Raw genomic sequence first — 20,288 nt, forward strand, 5'->3', positions numbered from 1 at the left:
TGTGTACAACAGTTGACAGAATTTTTCCATTGTAATTCATGTTTGGGTATGAACTTACCTATTTTCAAGACGATAAGAAAGTTCAATATTAAGAACCGGAAATCTTCTAGTTGAGTTATTTATATAAGTATGAAATTTAAGATTTTTCAATTTGTGTGTAAAACACACCAACTTTACGTAATTTTCTTTTGTTTATTTAAAGGGCATATTTACATAATTAAAATAGGACGTGGCCACGTGCAAGAACCTAGTAACAATTTTGGGATACTGAAGGTTAAAGGAAATTTTCATTGGGTCCTAATGGAAGGATATTAATCGTTTTATGGTGGGTTTATGCAATCATTACTATCATTAGGTCATTAAAAATAGCCAATATAAACAAAGATATGTTTTTCGTTGATGCTCAATTCCATAAGTATAAGTTCTAGATGAAGGCATATAAGTTTTTACCAATGATTAAATTTTTAATCAAAGGTTTTACCCGTATTTGGTCATGTTACGTATGATTACTATATGTAATCTAAGGTCAGTGTGGATAAGATAAGCTGCATAGTTTACATGCGGTTGTTGTTACGATAATAACACTGTGGAAACCTACACAGTTACAGAAAGTACAAATTTCGTTTGATTTTGTAACAACTCAGATAAACAGTTTGAATCATATTGGTTCATAAACAACTAAATGTTCCATGAGTGACAGTGTCTTTGTTCAAGCGACAACATACAACCGCCATGGACGTTCCTCCACCTGAAGTGTTAAGCCTACCTATGGTAGTCCCATCAAAAACCCTCATGGGTCCCGGTCCATCAAACTGCCCTCCAAGCGTGTTACAAGCGTTAAGTTTACCGGTGCTAGGACATCTACATCCGGAATGTACCAAAGTAAGTGTTCGCCTCTATTTAGTTAGAAATACAGACTAACATACTTTTCGAATAGATCATGGACGATATTAAAGCGGGAATACAATACGTGTTTCAAACTAAAAACGAACTCACCTTGGCAGTAAGCGCTTCTGGGCATGCAGGAATGGAAGCCGTACTTTGCAATTTAATTGAACCCGGTGACAAAGTTCTTATTGCTGTTAATGGAATTTGGGGTGAAAGGGCAAATATAATGGCATCTAGATACGGTAGGATTTTATTTGTTTAATAATCGAACGGTGCACTTCAAAAAAGTAAAACTTGATGGAAATGGTGTGTTGCCTATTATCTAGGGGCCGTATTTTCTCCTTTTGATTATATTCAACCGTTGATTCAACGAAAATTTCTAAAATAGAGCGTTAATATCTCCACGTTTACATAAAAATACACAGCTCTAGGGTAGGGTTTTGGGTGCCAATGCCTTACAGTTTTTATGAACCGCATCTTAGAAACCTTATACATTATGACTATCGTAGGGTTTTAGAATTTTACTAGGTAGGGTTAATTTATTTTATGTCTTACTAACCTATCATAGCACATTTTATATCTGTGATACGCGGGCATAAAGTACCACTTTATGCCCTAGGGCATTAAGTATCACCATAGTACCTAACTCATTTATACTTAATGACAAAACAAATAAATATTTGCAGGTCATTGAGAATTAGAAACGTCAATTATTAATTGTCAATACCTACTAAATCACAAGGTTGGCCTTATTTCGTATAGTTTCTGGAGCTTCTTGCTCATTCACGATGAATTGAATTATTTAAAATTACGTTTGACGTTTGGATGGTTTCAATCACATTAACAAATTCGAACCACGCATACTTGATCAAACATAATGAATTATTTTGTAAACGAATATTTACTTTGACGAAGAAAACTATTTGTAAAACATAAAATTTTGTATGTACCACGGGCATAAGCTGATGTTTATACTCTCGGGCGACTAAAAAGCTCTCGGATATATATATAAATAATATAAATAATATAAATAAATATATATATATATATAGGCCCTCGAGCTTTTTAACTTGTCGCCCTCGAGAATATAAACATCACTATTATGCCCTTAATACATATAAATAACTATTGTAAACCTTGCACAATGTTTTACAAGACCTTGCAAATTCAAATTTATAAATCCAACACACTAACAAATGGATAAACTATTAATACAAAACAATTACCCTAACATCCTATGTTAATTCTCATCCTATGTTAATTCTAAAAGAAAATAATGGATGCATTTACCTATATTTGCGAATGAAATACATACACACTGCATGCCACAATTATTCTGCTGCGGTCCACAAAAAAAAACATCTCGCAGGACGCGCATTCAATCTTGTCCTTTGAATTTGAATTGTTATCTTCGCGCCAAATAAATACGCAGTGGCGTAGCTCGCGTTTTCTCTTTTAATGAAATACTTAAAAGCAGAAACAATAAAATTCAAAAACTGCCACATTAGTTACATCACAACCCGTAACTAAACTTACACAGTACATATTTTTTGGTTGTGGATTTGACGAATTAATCCAACATCTCTAGGTGCAACCGTTCACCGTTTGGAAGCAGCACTAGGCACCAACTTCACATTAACGGAATTCGAAGATGCAATTCGCCTGCACAAACCTGCTTTGCTATTCGTAGTACAAGGCGAAAGTTCCACCGGAGTCTACCAGCCCCTTGAAGGTCTAGGATTAATTTGCCACAAGTAATTTGCATCACTAACGTTTTTTTAGATATTCTCATGCAAGTTGTAGGTACAACTGCCTATTAGTGGTAGACACTGTTGCATCTTTAGGTGGCGTCCCTTTCTATGCGGATCGATGGGAGGTAGATGCTGTCTACACTGGATCTCAAAAAGTTCTAGGCGCTCCTCCTGGAATTACTCCGATCTCTTTTAGTTCTCGGGCACAGTGAGTAATTATAATTAAAATAGTGAGATCAACTTATGTTTCGCTGTATAGGGAAAAGATCTTGGCTCGCAAGACTCCTCCCAAGGTATATTACTGGGACATGACGATATTGGGAGACTACTGGTCGTGTTTTGGTAGACCAAGAGTGTAGGTTGAATTAGACTGGATTTTAAATGCAATTACGCCTTATATTGCAGATACCATCATACAATCTCATCAACACTGCTTTACGGTCTAAGGGAAGGTTTGTCGTTAGTGGGTAAAGAAGGAATAGAAAATGTGATAAATCGTCACAAAATGTGTGCGCAACGACTACACAAGGGATTGCAAGCGATGGGTTTACAAATGTTGGTAGCTAAGGAAAGCGCTCGTTTGCCCACTGTTACGGCAGTGAAAGTACCCGAAAATATTGACTGGACCGTAGTGACTGGATACGCAATGAAACAGTACGTCTCTTCACTGCTTTGGTGTTGTGTAGTAATGATTTGCCTTGCAGCTACTTCTTGGAAATAAGCGGAGGATTGGGACCTACCGCAAACAAAATCTTTCGAATAGGAATTATGGGATACAACGCAACCAATGACAATGTAGACTTCGTTTTGAAAGTTCTTGAAGAAGGAATCAATTATGCCAGGGAAAATAGAAGCGCGAAATTGTAATCTGTTTCTCAACTTGTTTTATCATTAAAGTATCTATCGGTAAAAACGTATTTATTTTTCTTAATATTTACCTGTTGAGATCAATTTTATAGGGCACCTTCTCCTCTAACCGCCCCCCAGATAACATTGAATATTTCTCTAATATACCAGGAATATTCAAAAAGGTATATTTATTCTGATTTGCTTTTTCTTCTTCCCTCCACCTACCGTCTCCTTATCGACCCTCCAATAGCTCCCACAACATTCCATTTGCCCTCAACACGTGGCCCACTCAGGTTCTCTTATTCTTTCTAATATTGCTTAACAGTTATCTCTCTTATATTGCTCATCTTCCTCATTGTTAAACTTATCGCTTCATTTTACTTTTAACAACCTCTTCAAAGTTCACATCTCGAACTTCCTGTTTTACTAATTATCTTTTATTTAGGCCCACACCTCAACTCACGTCCATATATAAAATAAATCCATCTTACTGTTAAGCACCACTCTCTTTCTCATGTGCGCTGTATCGATTCCAATTCTTATCATTATCTCCATTTCACTCAACCAATCGTCTGATATTACTGTGCCTAAGTATTTACGTCTAAGCCCTGGATTTGTTCCAATTTCTCTCCTCTTACCCTTACATCCATTAGATACCTACTCTGTTCCAACTTTCATTACCTTCGACTCAATCCTTATATGAATTCCATTTCTGCCAGTCGTTTCAACATTTTATTCAATTCTCGCGTGTTTCCAGGAATAATGTGATTATATGACATCATCCGCAAACCCTGACTGACCTTACATTTCTGCCATCTATTTTTACTCCCTTATTCCTTTCCCAGCACTTCCCATATCTTCCATATAGATACCAAATAAAGTTGGAAACAACATCCCTGCCTAACCCCTCTTCCTGTTCTAAACAATTCAGTCATGTTAAGTTGCTACATCCTTAAAATGTGTAACAGTTCTTCGTATTTTTTGTAATTAACAGTAGCTAATTAAACGAGTTGCAGTAAATCGCATCTGAACCAGTCATGAATGGTTTTATTACAATTGCGTTTAATTGATCTAACTATTAAGACCAATTCCCGATTTTTATGTTTATCACTTTTTGGGAATTGTTCGCCGTACTCGCGTACGCTTTGTACTTTTATCGGTCACTGTACCGATAATAGCTATTTATATATGAAGTACATAAACTGGGTCTTTATGAACGAGCCGTTTATTTAGCCGAGCGAGCTTGCGAGCGAGGCACAAATAAACAAGCCCCATAAAGCCTATGTATGGACGCGATAAATACAAAGCTTTATGTACGACTGCAACAACCCTTAAAAATGAAAATTTCATCGAATGCAATAAACGATAAAATCTATATATCATTGACAACAGATGTCAAGCATTTGTCAAGTATTTCTAAAATACTTGAATTTACCTTGGATTGACACAAGTACGACTGTCACATTGACAGGCGGCCGGTTTACTTTATCATTATGGACTAGGCCACTAATTGCGACTGTAATCACCACATTATCAAGCAGTCGTACATAAATTTATAAAGGTAAGCGTTTGATACTTTCCAGTCCGTTAATTATAAGGGGGGTCTTTGCCTTTCCTGTATTTGATTTCCCGTAGCTACCTGCGCTAATTAATATATGCCTTGTTGCTTGTGTTCCCGTTAAGGCAATCGCTACCGTGTGCTCGTAATTCTGTTTTAGTTGTTTCCCTGGACGTAATCGCCCGCCAAATTCTGGAGTAAGTTCAACTGATTGCCTGTGGCTACTGATTATTACAAACCTCCGCGGCCGGTGGGTCTAGCTTATTTTGCATGTTCGGTTTTAAAGAGCGTATCTGCAGGTAGTAACCATTTTATGCTTTCTTGTACTAACCATGAATCTTTTATGTCATAGTTTGTTGTTATTTACATTTTGCATAAAATAATAAAATTTGTTATTCAAGCAAGATGTACTTCATGTTTTTTGAGTACCGTTATCTGATTCATGTTTGTTTGTTATACTGTACATGTGATTATCCCTTTATATTGTTTATTAAGTATTTGTATTCATGTATTCATGAGGAAGTTTGTATCAGTATTCACTATTCGGTGAAGGAAGTATTCAAAGGATGCAGAATTCCTGTACCCGTTTGGTGTATGGAGTGAGAAAGTTTGATCACATTTCACATAAATTTCAGGAATCTGGGTGGTTAAACATGGCAAATAGAAGGCACTTGCATAGGGGTACATTTGTACACAAATTCTTAACAACAATACTACCTACATGTAAGTTGAAGTCCAAATTCAATTTAAGACACAGTACTCACTCGCACAATACTAGGCATAATGCACAATTTACAATTCCACAGCACCGGACCGCTTTGTATAAAAGATCATTTATTTATAATGCCGTGAAATTAGTTAATTTATTTATTGATGAGTTTAAGATATTTAATATCAATAAGTTCAAATTTAAACTTAAACAATACTTTTTGAATTTGCAGCGTGTGAATCACTACCTAGCCACACTTGAGATCTAACTTTCATTCCTTACTTATCTTTCAGCTAGTTGTTTGGTCGTTGAGATATTGATATATTTTTGTTTCTCATTTTTGCTTAGTTATGCCATTAAGTCATTTAATTTCAGTTTAATTTCTGTTTAGAGGACGAGTATCGTAGGTTAAGTAGAGTAGCCTGACTTGGCTATGTTTCTTTTCCTTCAAGTGTCTAAACAAATAAAGACCTTATTATTATTAAGTATTTAATACAGTCCAACTCTTCACAGTATCCTTTCTGAGTCGTGGCCCGCTGCTGGACGGTGCGTAAGCTATCAGAAGGAGGGTCCTCTAATTTGATGTTTCTTTGTATGAGTGTTTTAAGTAGTGTGGCTGTGGAGTAAGTGCCCCATACATTCTTTTCTGTATCTCTTGCCTGCGCGTCACGTGCGGATCGCAGCTCTTATGTCTTAGCAATATACGAGAAGGGGGGTCCTCTAATTAACATTAACACGAGGCGGGAGTAGAGCCACGTCATTTTGATGTTTTTTTATGTACGTGCAATTTACCAATTTATGTACGATTTATTTTGCCTAAATTGATCGTATATTTGTGTAAAGTGTTTTTGTACTGAATCGATTGATCATGTTTTCCTTTGTATTTATGATGCCTCTTGTGTGTTGTTCTTGTTGATTTACGGGCGCATGGATTCGATTACCTGATTTTATCGTACAATTATTTGAGATATTTTGGCTTGCATTTTGTTGCCATAGGGCGTACATGATTCATTTTATGTATTTGTGTGGGCTGTGTCGGGATTTTTGTCCTGAAGAAGGTTTTTCCCCTGGTTTCACCTTGTGTGCGTAATATATTTATTGTTCTTGTCTTTTCTTATGCACAAAATTCTGCTTTTATTCTATTCCCTTTCAGATTATGTCTCACGTCCCATGAAAATAAATAAACTGATTACACAACGCAGGAGTCCATTCGTGCCATCCATATGTGTCGACTGCTACAGAGATTCACAGGGGGCCGCGAAACGCCCATTTCGACTTGAAAGTTAAATGACTTTGCTGGTAATTTTTCCCCAGAGTTGCCAACTGTAAGTATGGGATAAATTAAGATTGAAATGCCGGCTTGGGGAACCCCTAAGAACATTACAAATCTTAGGGTCTGATATGTTATTAGGATCTCAGAGTGTTCTAGTCTACGAGGTCTAGGGTCTTAGAATCAAAGACGTTTAGGGTAGGCAATTAAGATTTTTTTCACTTCTTCAGGTTTCTGGCCAAAGATTCATATGCCATTAAACCATAGGGTTTTAAGATAATCTAGAATTTTAGGTCCCAATTTCTTGATTTATTTATCATTGGGAAGATATTTAACAAAAGTGGAATGCCAAATGCTAGCAATGAATGTCAAAAATGAAACTAAAGAAAGTGTTGGAAGCATATATTTTTCTAGCTAGCAGGTACACTTATAATTCATCTTATGAGTTATTTCTGCATCGACACCAACATTCAAATCTTCGCTTCTTTTACACCCTAACAATTTGTATTCTAGAAAACTTGCTATCACTATTGTAGGGTGCAAAACTGACCTCTACTTTTAAAATGCAAGCAGTGAGTGTGCTATATTTATGTTTGTTAAATTTAAATTAACATTACGATTTCAGTTATATATACACAAAAATTAGTTTCAGTGTATAAAGTATGTATTATAGATGCAATTACAACATATTATTTACACGTTCTTATATAAAGTAAAAATCACATTCACGCTGCGCACACATCCTAAAACTACCTTAATTAAAGGAAATACTGTAGAATTGCATGGAGAGATTCCAAATTACGTATTAAAAGAAATGCCACGCTCTTTCGGCATCACAATTTAAGTACCTAGCGTCGTTTTTTCGTGGATGGCACCATTTGATATGTTAACAATAATGGCTACAATACTTTATGCCCTTTTTTCGTATTGCTACGGGTCAGCCTTTCGCTCCGGTGAGTATTGTGTTCTGTCTCTGCTCCGTGGAATAACACACTCATAAAATTGACAATTTCTAACTCTACCTTACGCAGTCATCGTCGCTACAATTATAACTTAATGAAAAAATAAATTAACTTAAATTAAGGTCTCTTTCGGTTCGGTATTAGTATGCCAAATTCTTTTTCTCAATTAAATGTACATTAAATCTGTATCTTACAATAATTTACACTAGAAATAAATATGACAGCTCAAGCTTTCTTCTCCAACTGCCTCAGTCTTCTTTGGTACAAGGGTAACTCAGACTTGCGGTCCGTCAAAGTTGCATCTCTCGATAACATTGTATCATCACTTGGTGCATATTGTTTATACAATGTATTCCCGAATAATTTACACATACGTCACTCAACTATTTCGCGCCCTATGATGCCGTCGAAAGTGTTTGCATTGCTGCTGTGAACAACAGAACTCGTTTGTCGTACTTTGCATACCATTATGCCTCGGTTTGAACATTTTATGACAAATTGCTCTCGTGCATCGTTGGCGCTCACACGATTGGCTACCATTCTGCAAAGAAACAACAGTGTAAATGTGGTTTGTAAATCAAGGTACATTTCAATTACATATTTAACTAAATAGGTTTTTTCCAAAATTTTGTGTTCCCTGCTAAATTTAATACACTTTACAGTGTGTCCAACCACAAGACGATTTTATTGTTATAATATGGGAAGCATGTGAATAGTAATAATCTCAGCAATAATAATTATTTATTAGATAAGACGATACCCTTTATCGTCGTGTATAATAAATTAAAGCAGAAATCATATAAATCATTATAAAGCTCTTCTGACAATTCCGAATTTAATTTAAACGTCAAAAATAGCAAGCTTAGGTTCTGCCGTCGCGGCCGTTTCCACAGAAACAGCATTGAAATATGTTCTGAACGCTATTTTATATCGTGCACCACGTCCCATTTGAAATGAGAATGACAGATTCATAATGTCCAAAAGGCGGAGGCGTCATATCGTTGGCGTCTGCAGAAAAGTCACATACTATTGGATGCCACTCTTCCTCACCCTTGCAATTTAGTATTTTGTACAGAAGATGACGGCCAAAACTGCAAGAGATTAAAATAATTGACGGAGAAATTTATTTGGCCGTTTTCCCAAAAAAATTACCACGGTAATTAGTAAGTATTGGAGCTATAAATGTCCAAATAAATCATCAGTAACTAGAAAACTGTATTCTGTACTGTAGAATGAGGATTGAACAATTGAAAATAGTACATGGTTTTGAAATATGCTAAAAAAAGGGCTGACTTACCTTGCATTTACAGGTAACGCATTTGTATTCGCCAAGTGACGCAATCCAAGGGTGATACTTTTGCCCATTTTCGTACGGTTTATTCGGATTACTGGGATTCTTGCAACCGCCCTCCGAAAGTACCTGTTGCGGCGTCTTGTACGACACAATACTTTGCGCATCCTTCGAGACCACCACGTGTGTAGTACTAAGATCACTGACGTATGTCCCATTTTCGGAGTCTATCATCGCCTTAGATGTATCGACACAATGCTTACAGCACTTCTTCTCGTTACTTTGTCTCGTGCATTTCACCTCCAATAGTGTCGAATCACAGTGGCATTCGGTGCAAAGATCGAAACCGTTCGGTATTAAAAACGGATGAAACCTGCTACCCGCCGTGTAAAACATTCCACCGAACGTACATCCACGAGGAGCACTGGTGTTACTTTCTTGAGACGTAGTGGAATTAGAACAAATAGGACAACACTCGCCGGGCACTTTTATTTTAAAGCTTGTAGGGCAGACTATTTCTGGACAGGCCGAGGTATCACATTTAGCGTTGCCATTTTGACAGTAACACATGGTGCACGGGTCGCTTGTGGTCCACTGATCCCCTTCTTGGTAGAATTTTCTTTCGTGAAAACATGCGCCGTTCTCCGCCACGTCCGAGTCCAGAGATAGAGTTGGAACATTGTTATCGGTAATATGCGACAGGCAAGTTGCGGGTACTTGCAGCTGTAAAAAATGGTTAAGCGGATTAAAATAACAATTTGAAAATGTGTTTACCTCTCGCAGTGTGGCCGATAGCAAAGTAGTTTTGGTGGTTTTCTCTTTGATATTGATGAAAACAACTCCAGCATCTAGGCGCACTAATTCTTCTTTGGGTAGGGTTTCGGTCGGGCTTCCTTCTACTTGATTTCCATTAAATTCGTCCAAAATGTGGGTGATGACAGGCGCACCTGGCGCAATCATTGGAAGTAAATCAAGAGACAGTTGATATTTTTTATCAGTCAACCCCATGCCGGACAACGTAATGTCGTAATGCATGTGGCAGTAATTATCGACTGTAATCCACGATATTCCAACGGCGGACGGTGGTAACGTTTTATCCACTCTCTTGAGGAGCATGGGAGCTGGTGCATCACGCGCATCCGCCACTAATCGCGCAACTAGCCGACCTCGCAACAAATTATTCTCACTCTGGCTCGCGACATTAACTGCCAAATTTCCCGAATACAACGGTTCCAACACTCGCGGACTGAGCTTATCAACCGTACCATTCGCCCACCCATCTACGAAATCGGGAGTCAAATCTTCTAACTCCATCTTTCGCTTGGTAGTCACGTCAACTAAAGTGATAAAGATCGGTTTCTGCTCCTCGATTAGATCCTCAACCTGCACGCTGTACACCAGTGAGCCTTCATTATTTAAGAACAGCCAAGCTAACCCCGAACTACCAGGAAGGTTAACTGCGCGATCGTTGGGCGCAGAATTAAGGGTGGTTTGAAATAACTCGCACGTGGCCTTTGTTATAACGTTCCCGCTTAGCCTCAACACTTGTGGTTTCGATACAGATGAAACTGAAAGAACCAAACGACCTCGCGTTAAAAGTCGAAGATCTGCGGGCGATACTGGGGAGCTTACTTCAATTACATTCAATTCGCGCGCCGGTTTTTGAACTCGAATCTTTTCTTCCAAAATGACTTGCTTCTTCTCATCCAGCGACAGGTTAATCGTGACAGGAACGTCCAATATTTCATCCGGTAAGAAAATTCCGTTGAACACTACGGCGATGTGAATTGAGGGTGAAACTGTGGTCGAGGCGGACACTATAGCGGTACCACCAGCTCCTGACATCATTAATGAGTTCGAACCGGGCGCGGGTTCCAATAAAGAACTAAACAGTTCAGTTCCCAAGGCCACATACTTCATAATTTGACCACTCAGTGTAAATTCGGCCTGATCCTTTACGCCCCATACCAAAACGGCGAACATACGTTCTTCTTTGAGAAGACGTCGATAATCGCGTGGTAATCGCCTCCACACTCCGCATACCTTTCTGGTAGCGTTCTGATACAAGCTATTAACAAGACCGCCGACACCGGAAAGAGTATGTTCCTCCAAAATGGTACCTTCGCCGTCGACAAACTGTAAAGAACGAGGGCGAGCAGCTTTGTCCGATATGTAGAATGAATAATATAAGTTCTTCTTTTGAAATGTAAATCTTCCCGTTGCGACCACATTATTTTTATTTTGGTCATTTGGCATTAACTGCATGTCGTCATTTTTTAGAATGAGAGATGAACGACCGCTTAAAAGGGCAGCAAAATCTATGGAGATACATCGCGGTTAGACCGATATAAAAGTTAACGTTCGAGACTACTCACGCTTGCTGCTTCTTTCCTCCTCTTCGACCGTGTTTTGGGGGACAACGTCTTGTATAACGTCAGGATCTGTAAAAGGAAGAAAAATTTTATGTTTTGTGGAGGCAAATTAATGACTGTGGGTGTCACAGATGGCAATTAATTGTTCAATCGGTGTAGGCAATGGGACATTTAAATCGAGACCCACGCTATGATGATCTTCCTTCATTTGTGTTTATCAATGAATTACAATCTTTCAAATGCCCACTCGATAATGAAACATATCCGTTAGTTGGCTATTCGAAAGTGATGGTTCCGAGGAAAAGTGATTGATGGTTAATTCAATAAGCGAAAAACTCGCGAGTGTAAGTGTCCGTACGGCACATTACTGGCGCCAGTCTGCCGTTTAGATATTGCATTCATCAATATCAATCAGAATCCCATCTATTAGGTATTCTACAACGATCTGAAATTCACAATTTCAATGTCACTTACGCGCGTGATTTTGAAATGAAAATTGAGAAAGGTGACTGGCAGGTCGCAAAATTCACGTTGCCAATTCGATACACTTCGAATACAGCAGTGAGTTTTGAATTTGCACCAAATAACTTCAATCATCTAAAAAATCGCGTCCAATGGAATGATTCCATTCAGTAAAATAACAGCACCAATGGGGTAGAACTTTTCACCTCTTCTTTCAATCCGTATTAAAGAAAAATAAAATTGAATCTCTCAAAATATCAATATCATCTCGAAGATCATGTTCCGCACCCTCTTATTCCATGCTGTTAAGTATTCAATAGAAGAAATCCAATAAGGAATTTAGGTATTTATGGAAGACATATGCAAAATTCTCGTAAACCGAACCCAGTGTTCTACCACCTCTTTGAATTTCTGTTAAAATGAATAACAGTCGACCACCTTTTTATGCGCCTTAACAAAAATTTAAGAGTTAGTGCATATGCATATTAAGTCATTTTTAATACAAAAGTGTATGAATATTTTTCTTTGTAAATTGATGAGTTAATCGATATTAACATTTAATGAAATTCTTATCTTTACATATAAACTTCTTCTGTGCGTGTGTTTTATGATTTGTTAAAAACTTCTTTTTTTATTGATGTCGTACTCTGCTATTTCGCTTACCGATTGATAATACGCAAGGTATCTTGGGTCGTACCGTGTCGATGTGTTTGCATTTTTATTTGTTCGTTAATAGCACAGATATACACAAACACCAACAAAGTTGTGCAAACTTTAAACCTTTAAATGCACAATTTTACTGAATATGTTTACCTATACTGCTGCTCAATAGATGGCGCTTACCTTAAACCTTTCTTACGTTCAGTTCGACGGACGATTTTGGACGGGAGAAAACGCCCTTAATAATTGTAAGCAACAATAATGGCAACAGTCACGGACTGCCGACGGACTAAAAGACTATCGAGGTATATCTAAAATACCTAAATGGTATATGTACCCATGAAATGCAAAAGGTTATCTGTTGTTTGTGTATATCTATGTGAATAGTAAACGTTGAGTAACAAAACAAAACTCAAACACATAAATGTCATGTTTAAACGATACTGACTTCGAGAAGGAAAAGGGAATTGGCCACGGTTAGCCAAGGGGAGCGGGTCTTCCAGTGAAACAGCCACAAAAAAATAAACAAACTAAAAATGAAATAAGAATACAAGCTTTGTAGATCAGGTACTGGCGAGTATAAATGTCTTCGCAAAGAACGATACATATACACATGATATTTAATTGCAAAAACAATAAATAATTTTGCAATTCGGATCAAGGTTACATTGAATTAAATGCGAATTCTTAGGACAGCTGTTATTTACAAACTAAAACTTAATATAATATCCTTCACAGAAGGATAAATAAATAATAAATGACAAGACACTTTTTCAGTTTTTTTTATATTTCCGCAACTTCTGTATTCAGGCAATAGAGCAATTCGTCACGACGATGTCAAAGATAAACGATAAGATAAACGAACGACAAGGCACTATACAGGTTACCTGCACTTTTGCAGCTCCGGTATTTGAGATAAGCATATTCGTAGCAACTTCAAACTATAATTCAAAAATGAGTGTTGGCATTTAATCCAGAACAACGGCACTTCTTTAAGGCTACCTCAATTGTCGTTACGTACACAAAAAGATACATCCAAAAAATTACAATGCATACCAATATCAGACTCAAATCAAATAAATTCAAACTTCAAACATACCCCATTAATAAATGGGTTTCGGATTGCGATATAGGGAAAGGATAGGTAATTAAATTAAAACGAAACCTAAAAAGAAACGTGGTTAAGCAGATAAGGAATCCGATGAAAATAACTTTACCTCGGAGATATCAACAATTCCCCATTCACATAAATACGCTTAGATAAATAATTTAGGTAAACAATTTTAACATGATAGCTTTGAATTTTTCACTTCAGATCTATAACGCACAAGCTTAGAATGCAGGGCACTTATAAAATACCATGTGCAATTTGAAATCAACACACGCCGCTGTTCGACCAGCTAGCTCCGTTAGCCAAATAGTTAACAGCGTAGTGAGATATGCTCTTACTCAGTGTAGTAGGTAAGTGAATAAACTTTGACCACAAATTATTATAAAAGATTCCAAGTAAATCTCCACTACTAATACTTACTGGTGCTTCGATTCAAGTCTTTCGGGCGCCACCTAATTCCACTAACAATTTGACCAGCAGTCACCGGAATTAGGAAAAGTAGTTTCAGTATAAAAAGAGTCAACAATTGACCCACAAGGAAAATTATTGTTTATTAACCAAAGAGTATGCAAAATACAAAAAAAAATGAAATCTTCCCGTGAACTATTAACATAAAAATTAACCCACCAACAACCCCTGAAATTATGTGACACCTCGTACCGCTAAGCAATGACAAGTATAAATTAATAGAAATTAAAATTGAAATGATGTACTATAATCGGTAGCTTGAGGTGTTGAAGTTAATCGTAGTAACGAGCTCTTTACCTTAGAAGTGATTACTTCTCCAGAGTAATTCGTATTTGATAGTTAAACAGTCCTAAAGATCAAGCATACTAATTACACGTAAAAATTTCCACTTACATATTATGTGGGTCAAATAAACTGTTCATAGATATTTAGATCTTAACAACAAAAAAGAAAAAAAAGTTGAAATGACCCCAAAATTTACTATATGGTCCCGATTTAGCTACTTTTTCAAAAATTAAACCAAAGAATTCATTTTTTTTGAGAAAATTAACCATATTTCTGTCGGAATGTCGAAAAAGACCCTCAAGCGGTGATATGTGAAACTAACAAAACTTCAAATATTATAATATTTGTAACCGAAGAATAACTCTTTTCAATTAACCCGAGTTTGTTAAAATCGGCTTAGTCGTTTCGAAGATACAGGGTGTTCTTTACGGAAACCATTGAATACCCCCCCCCCACCACTTCATTTTTAGAGATACAGGAAAAATTGCCAATCAAAAATTGTTCAGACGTCAACTTCAAAGACCGGACATTTTTTTGTTAGGTTAATATAGCGGAATTCACAGAAACATCACTTTATTAGATTCCAAATCGCAGTTACGCCCCCTAGCGGCCATTTCAGAAACTTAAAAATATTTTCCAGGTTTTTCTCGTGGCCGTTTTAGTAATTACTTTTTTACCGCAAGCTTCTACGATGGAGAGGTTCTCAGACACAGTACCTCGCATTCTTATTTGGCCACTCTGTAGATTATACGCCAAATAATAGTGTTTACTGGCTCTAGGAGATGATGTATCCGTCAATATCGAGCGAACAAAGTGGCGAGGGGGGTGGGGGAGATCTAGTTAATTTTTGTATTTTGATGTATGATACACCAAAGTATATGATCGACAATATTGGAAATATCTTAAAATATATTTTGAAAAATGTCTGTTCGTGGTTTGGAAATGGTCGCAATTTCGAAACTGTGGAGTGTTCAGAGTGCCTTCCGATTTATACGGGACATATTTAGACTTTTTACATCTTACCCGTATTTAACATGCCGGTCCGTTTTATCCCGACCTTATGCACGAATTTTTGTATCGTGTATAAAATCATCATCACTGACGAATAACAATATTGTCTATCAATCTGCACCAAATTTGTATGTAGCGTGTGTCCCATTTTGGTTTTTAATGATAGACACTTGCGACTTTCGCAACACTGTGCAACTTTTTTGTGAAACTTTTAATAGTACAAACAGAATCAATACAGCTACGTTTGTTTCTGAGATACAGGGTGAATACGAAAAGTTGTTATCATACCTTACTACCCATGTATTTTAGATATTTTTACGTAGAATCCAGTGGCGTAGTAAAAAAAATTGCTCACGGTGTCTGGCATTTTCTAAATGCAACACCCTGTATATCATAACGTAAATTTTTTTTGCATTATTTTTCCTGATTGCATTGATGTATCAAAATTTTTTTTTAATTTTAGCCATGAATTAAAAATAAAAACCTTATTTTTTACGGATTTTAAATAGTAGGCCATGGATCTATGGAGATTTTGTTTTGTTTATTGTATATACCATTGGCGATACCAATCAATAAAAATGGCTGACGGTAGAAACATGCAATTTCAAAATTTTGAAAAGTATGATGATGTAATTATTTATATAAAAATATAGGAACCAGGAAAACGAATGCAAAAAATTGACGTTAATACATATAGGGTGTTGCATTTAAAAAAGACCAACATTGGGCCAAATCTCAGAAATGGTTGTCGACATAAATTTTTTAACGACGCCACTGGATTCTACGTAAAAATATCTAAAAAAAACAGTTTTTATCTGTTTTCTATATCTTTTATTGGAAGTACGTAGTAAGATATGAAAACATCCCAAACAGTCAAACTTTTGTTATTCTCCCTGTTTCTCACAGAAGCAAAACGACCTAGATTGATTCTGTTTGTGGTGTTAAAAGTTTCATAAAAAAGCGACAAACAGTCCGCAATTCTCTATCATTAAAAACAGCTGAGATACACTGGAGAGTGAAGTCTCAACCAAAATGCGGCACACGGTACATTTATGACACATAGGAGAATGAAGCTAACGGCTTTACTTAGATTTTCCAATATGTCAAATTTCGTGTGGAATAATAATAAATAAAATATTTGAATTAAGACACAAAATCAACTCTATCTCTGAAACACTTAGTTTACGGACCTAAGTTTATTAAACCTTTTTGGCTTCTTTAGTACTTTAGTACTATACGTAGATAAAATATCGGACCTTTTTTAAACACCCTGTATATTCAACGTTCTTTTTTAGGTGTATTACTTCATCCTTTACATCCATTGTGTGACATGTCTACTCTACATCTACGGATTGCTTTTCTGCGGCTTCTCTTGCTACCTTGTCTACCTTCCCATTTCCGGATATGCCCAGAGACCTTAAATAAACACTGGTCTGAACCCATATATGTCCCAGCTTATTAAGTAAGCCTGATAAAGTTTTACAAGAGAGCCACGAGAGAACATGTTTGTCATCGGCATTGGCAATGTGGCAAAAACATCTTCTACGGGAAAGAGGAATAATCTGTTATTCGCCCTGACTCGTAGTAGGGGCTGTATGGAAACGCTCCTAAACAGTACTATAAATATTATGCCCAATCTAGTATGACTTGCGTGGTGATGCATAACATATTAAAATGTATTGAATTGAATCCGTAGGGTCAGGGACGCTAGAAATTATTATTAAGATAAAAAAACTTTCTACTGTTTATCAGTGTTATCAGTAATAATTTTTCGTTTCATTTGTTGCAAACATAGTAGGAAAGGGATATCTATAGAGGTTATCTATCATTTCTCGTGCGATTTGAAAATTATGTTTCCCATAAATCGCCGAACCTGAAATACGCATCTTTTCAGAAGGACTCGGAAACGAAGATTAAAAAAAGGTGTGAGCTACTGAATTAAAGCCTAAAGGTAAATCCTATAAATAGATGAATATAAGCGACCTCACATGAAGCCGCAACGTCCGCTGAGTCGGTTTTGTGTTGTAACTAAATATTTACGCTGGCGCCACGATATTATATGCAAACGTCATGGAATCATGTCATCGCGCGATAACAATGTTTATATCTTTCTTCATACCAGCATTTTTTGAATTAACCAACGTTTCACGAATGTGATCCACGCCGATGCTGATGAAGTTATTAATGAGGTCGCCGATTGCTCAACTCAATACAAAACTATAAATACCTGCCGCAGACGCCCGACATTGTCCATATCCTCAGACGCGCAACGTCAAGTTATGCCGACGCCCTTGACTGCCAGAGTAGTACATTTTTTTTCACCCATAACAAAATGAAGAAAAGAAACGTGCGAGAGCCGCCGACAGCCGGTGACACACCGTGAAATATATTAGCCGTAAACTTATATCAGAGATCGGCATGCAACTCAAAATGTCTCAAATCTCGGGTTCTCGGAACAAAACACGAATTTAACTGATCAGATTTAAGACAAGAATTCGTGTTGGACAATGACGCGACTCCTTCGAGATGCTGAATTTTGATACCGGAGGCGTCGTCAATTACACATCGAGAGTCGCCATAAATTTTCAGAGATCCCGCATACGAAATTGAACCGGCCCCAAAAAAAATTTTAGAAAAACAAAAAAAATTTGTAGCAGTTCACCTTCGGCCACCACTTGCTCGCGCGATCCCCGAAACCCGCGGCGGTTTTTATTTCGTTTGACATTCTAGGAAGTCGATGCACCTGTTTCCGCATTTTCAATCTTCCTCGTACAAAAATAAGTCGGGAACACACTTCGGTGACCAGAGATCGCTTTTCGCTTTGTTCTTGCCATTGGAAGGGTGCCAAAGGCTTGATGATCCTACGTTGTATGTATGCAAGTCATAAATTTCGAAACGTAAAACAACAATGATAAATTCGTTGTTTGACAAGGCTCGTCGGTGTTCTATTTCAAAATGACTACGTTGGGGGCGTTCGGCAATAATCTCAGACAGACAGGCGAATTAAGAACGTTGGGAAAAGCAGCAATATCAATTTTGCCACGCTTGAATTGGTGGTCCACAAATGTTCTTGAAACCCAGAATCGTTGCTAACCCAAAACGTTTTCGGAGTAAGGTGATATAAACAAAATTACACGTTGGGGGGTAGAGTATGTGCCACTAGGGAAAATGCGCAGTGTTACGCAATGATTCCATACAGTACTTTTCATATGGTAGGTATAGGTACACACATATTCCTAAGATGCCCGAGCAGTAGTGGAATAACCAGTGACGTCTTACTCTAGCAGTTTATCGGGAAAATTCCCGGGACATCAAATTCGTCTAGCAAGGGTTCTGAATTATCCCAGCGATGCATAAGTAACGTTTTGAGCTCTTTTCGGAATTAAAATGGTAGGCAGGAAAATCAACTTCTGATATCTGGTATTCTGATTTTTCGTATCTGGATATAAATATTGTAGCGAATATTCCAGAAATCCCGATAGGCACCGAGGCGCCATGAAAGATTGATCATCGGCAATAAAGGTGGATGTAACGCAATATTTCCGGGAAATATGACATGTTTTATTCGGCATCGGCAATAAAGAACGAAGGTGAATGTGACACAATCTTTCCGGGAAATGTGATATGTTTTATTCGAGAATATTCACTCGGAAGCGTTCGGTGGCACTCGAGTTTGGTATATAAGCAAATCGAATTGCGATTTAGGACAGTTCCAATTTCAAAGAATGAATGAATCTTTTAATACTGCAAATGGAATCAATCTAAAACACTGCCTATTTTAGATATTTTTACGTAGAATCTAGTGGCGTAGTAAAAAAGTTTTTGAACCACCTTTTCTGAGATTTGACCCAAAGGTGGTGTTTGTTTTAATGTAACACTCTGTAGATCTTAACGTTAATTTGTTTCATTCTTTTTCCTGATTACATTGATGTATCACAACCTATATTTTTTATATATATTATATCATATTTTTGAAATTTTTGAAATCGGCTGCGTTAGTTACCATGGATACAATAAACAAAGCAACATATCCATGAATCCATGGCCTACTATTTAAAAACCTACCTATCTGTCTTAATCTTGTTGGGTTTTTAAATAGTAAGCTACGGATTCAAGGATATGTTGTTTTGTTTATTGTATCCAAGGTAAGTAAAGCAGCCGATTTCAAAAATATTAATTTTAATTAATTAATCTCTTAATCTTCTTAAATAATAATAATCATTTAGTGTAATTTTCATTCATTTCAAATATATCTGCTACTAATAATTCTGTTCGTCGTGAAGGTTTTACATCTCACCACTGAGAGCATGTAGAAATGTTTTTTTAAATTAATAATTAGCTTGGTAGGATAGATGAAATGAAAAAATTGTCGAATTTCCATTCCAATTCTGTTTAACTGTGCACACTTTTTTTGAAAGTAAGGAGTCTTATTTAGAATTTGCAGGTTTTAGATTTTTCTAAACCTTTCATTTTATGGATTTTTCAATTAGGTACTTTCATTTTTCAGGATTTTTAAAATTTCTTTCTTTCTGAAAAAATTCAATTTATATTAAGGAGTTTTTCTATCTTACTGAATTTTATCGGACTTTCTTGAACCTGTGTGAAATTTGGAATTGATTTTTTCTCTCCCCTCGGGACAAA

At 36.8% G+C, this 20,288-nt stretch overlaps 2 protein-coding genes across 3 annotated transcripts in view; one reads left to right on the forward strand and one right to left on the reverse strand.

Annotated features, from left to right (window-relative positions):
* The first annotated feature begins 586 nt into the window (after positions 1 to 586).
* Positions 587 to 3,556, forward strand: LOC116177169 (serine--pyruvate aminotransferase, mitochondrial-like). Its single transcript, XM_031496061.1, has 7 exons — positions 587 to 882; positions 938 to 1,130; positions 2,477 to 2,642; positions 2,692 to 2,847; positions 2,899 to 2,994; positions 3,045 to 3,293; positions 3,344 to 3,556. The coding sequence occupies exons 1-7, from the start codon at positions 733 to 735 to the stop codon at positions 3,504 to 3,506; spliced, it is 1,173 nt and encodes a 390-aa protein (XP_031351921.1). The 5' UTR covers positions 587 to 732; the 3' UTR covers positions 3,507 to 3,556.
* Positions 3,557 to 7,413: 3,857 nt separating this feature from the next.
* The window catches only part of LOC116175956 (dorsal-ventral patterning protein Sog), a 67,057-nt gene continuing 54,182 nt past the window's right edge, over positions 7,414 to 20,288 (reverse strand). For both annotated transcript variants that reach the window (XM_031494347.1, XM_031494346.1), the window contains 4 exons: positions 11,654 to 11,719; positions 10,053 to 11,596; positions 9,285 to 10,001; positions 7,414 to 8,528 (listed from right to left, as the gene is read on the reverse strand). In XM_031494347.1, the coding sequence (XP_031350207.1) occupies positions 8,367 to 8,528; positions 9,285 to 10,001; positions 10,053 to 11,596; positions 11,654 to 11,719 (2,489 nt within the window). In that variant the 3' untranslated portion in view covers positions 7,414 to 8,366. The remainder of the gene's footprint in view (positions 8,529 to 9,284; positions 10,002 to 10,052; positions 11,597 to 11,653; positions 11,720 to 20,288) is intronic.

The sequence above is a fragment of the Photinus pyralis genome, unplaced genomic scaffold (assembly GCF_008802855.1).
Source record: "Photinus pyralis isolate 1611_PpyrPB1 unplaced genomic scaffold, Ppyr1.3 Ppyr1.4_LG7, whole genome shotgun sequence".
In the NCBI taxonomy this organism is placed as follows: Eukaryota; Metazoa; Arthropoda; class Insecta; order Coleoptera; family Lampyridae; genus Photinus; species Photinus pyralis.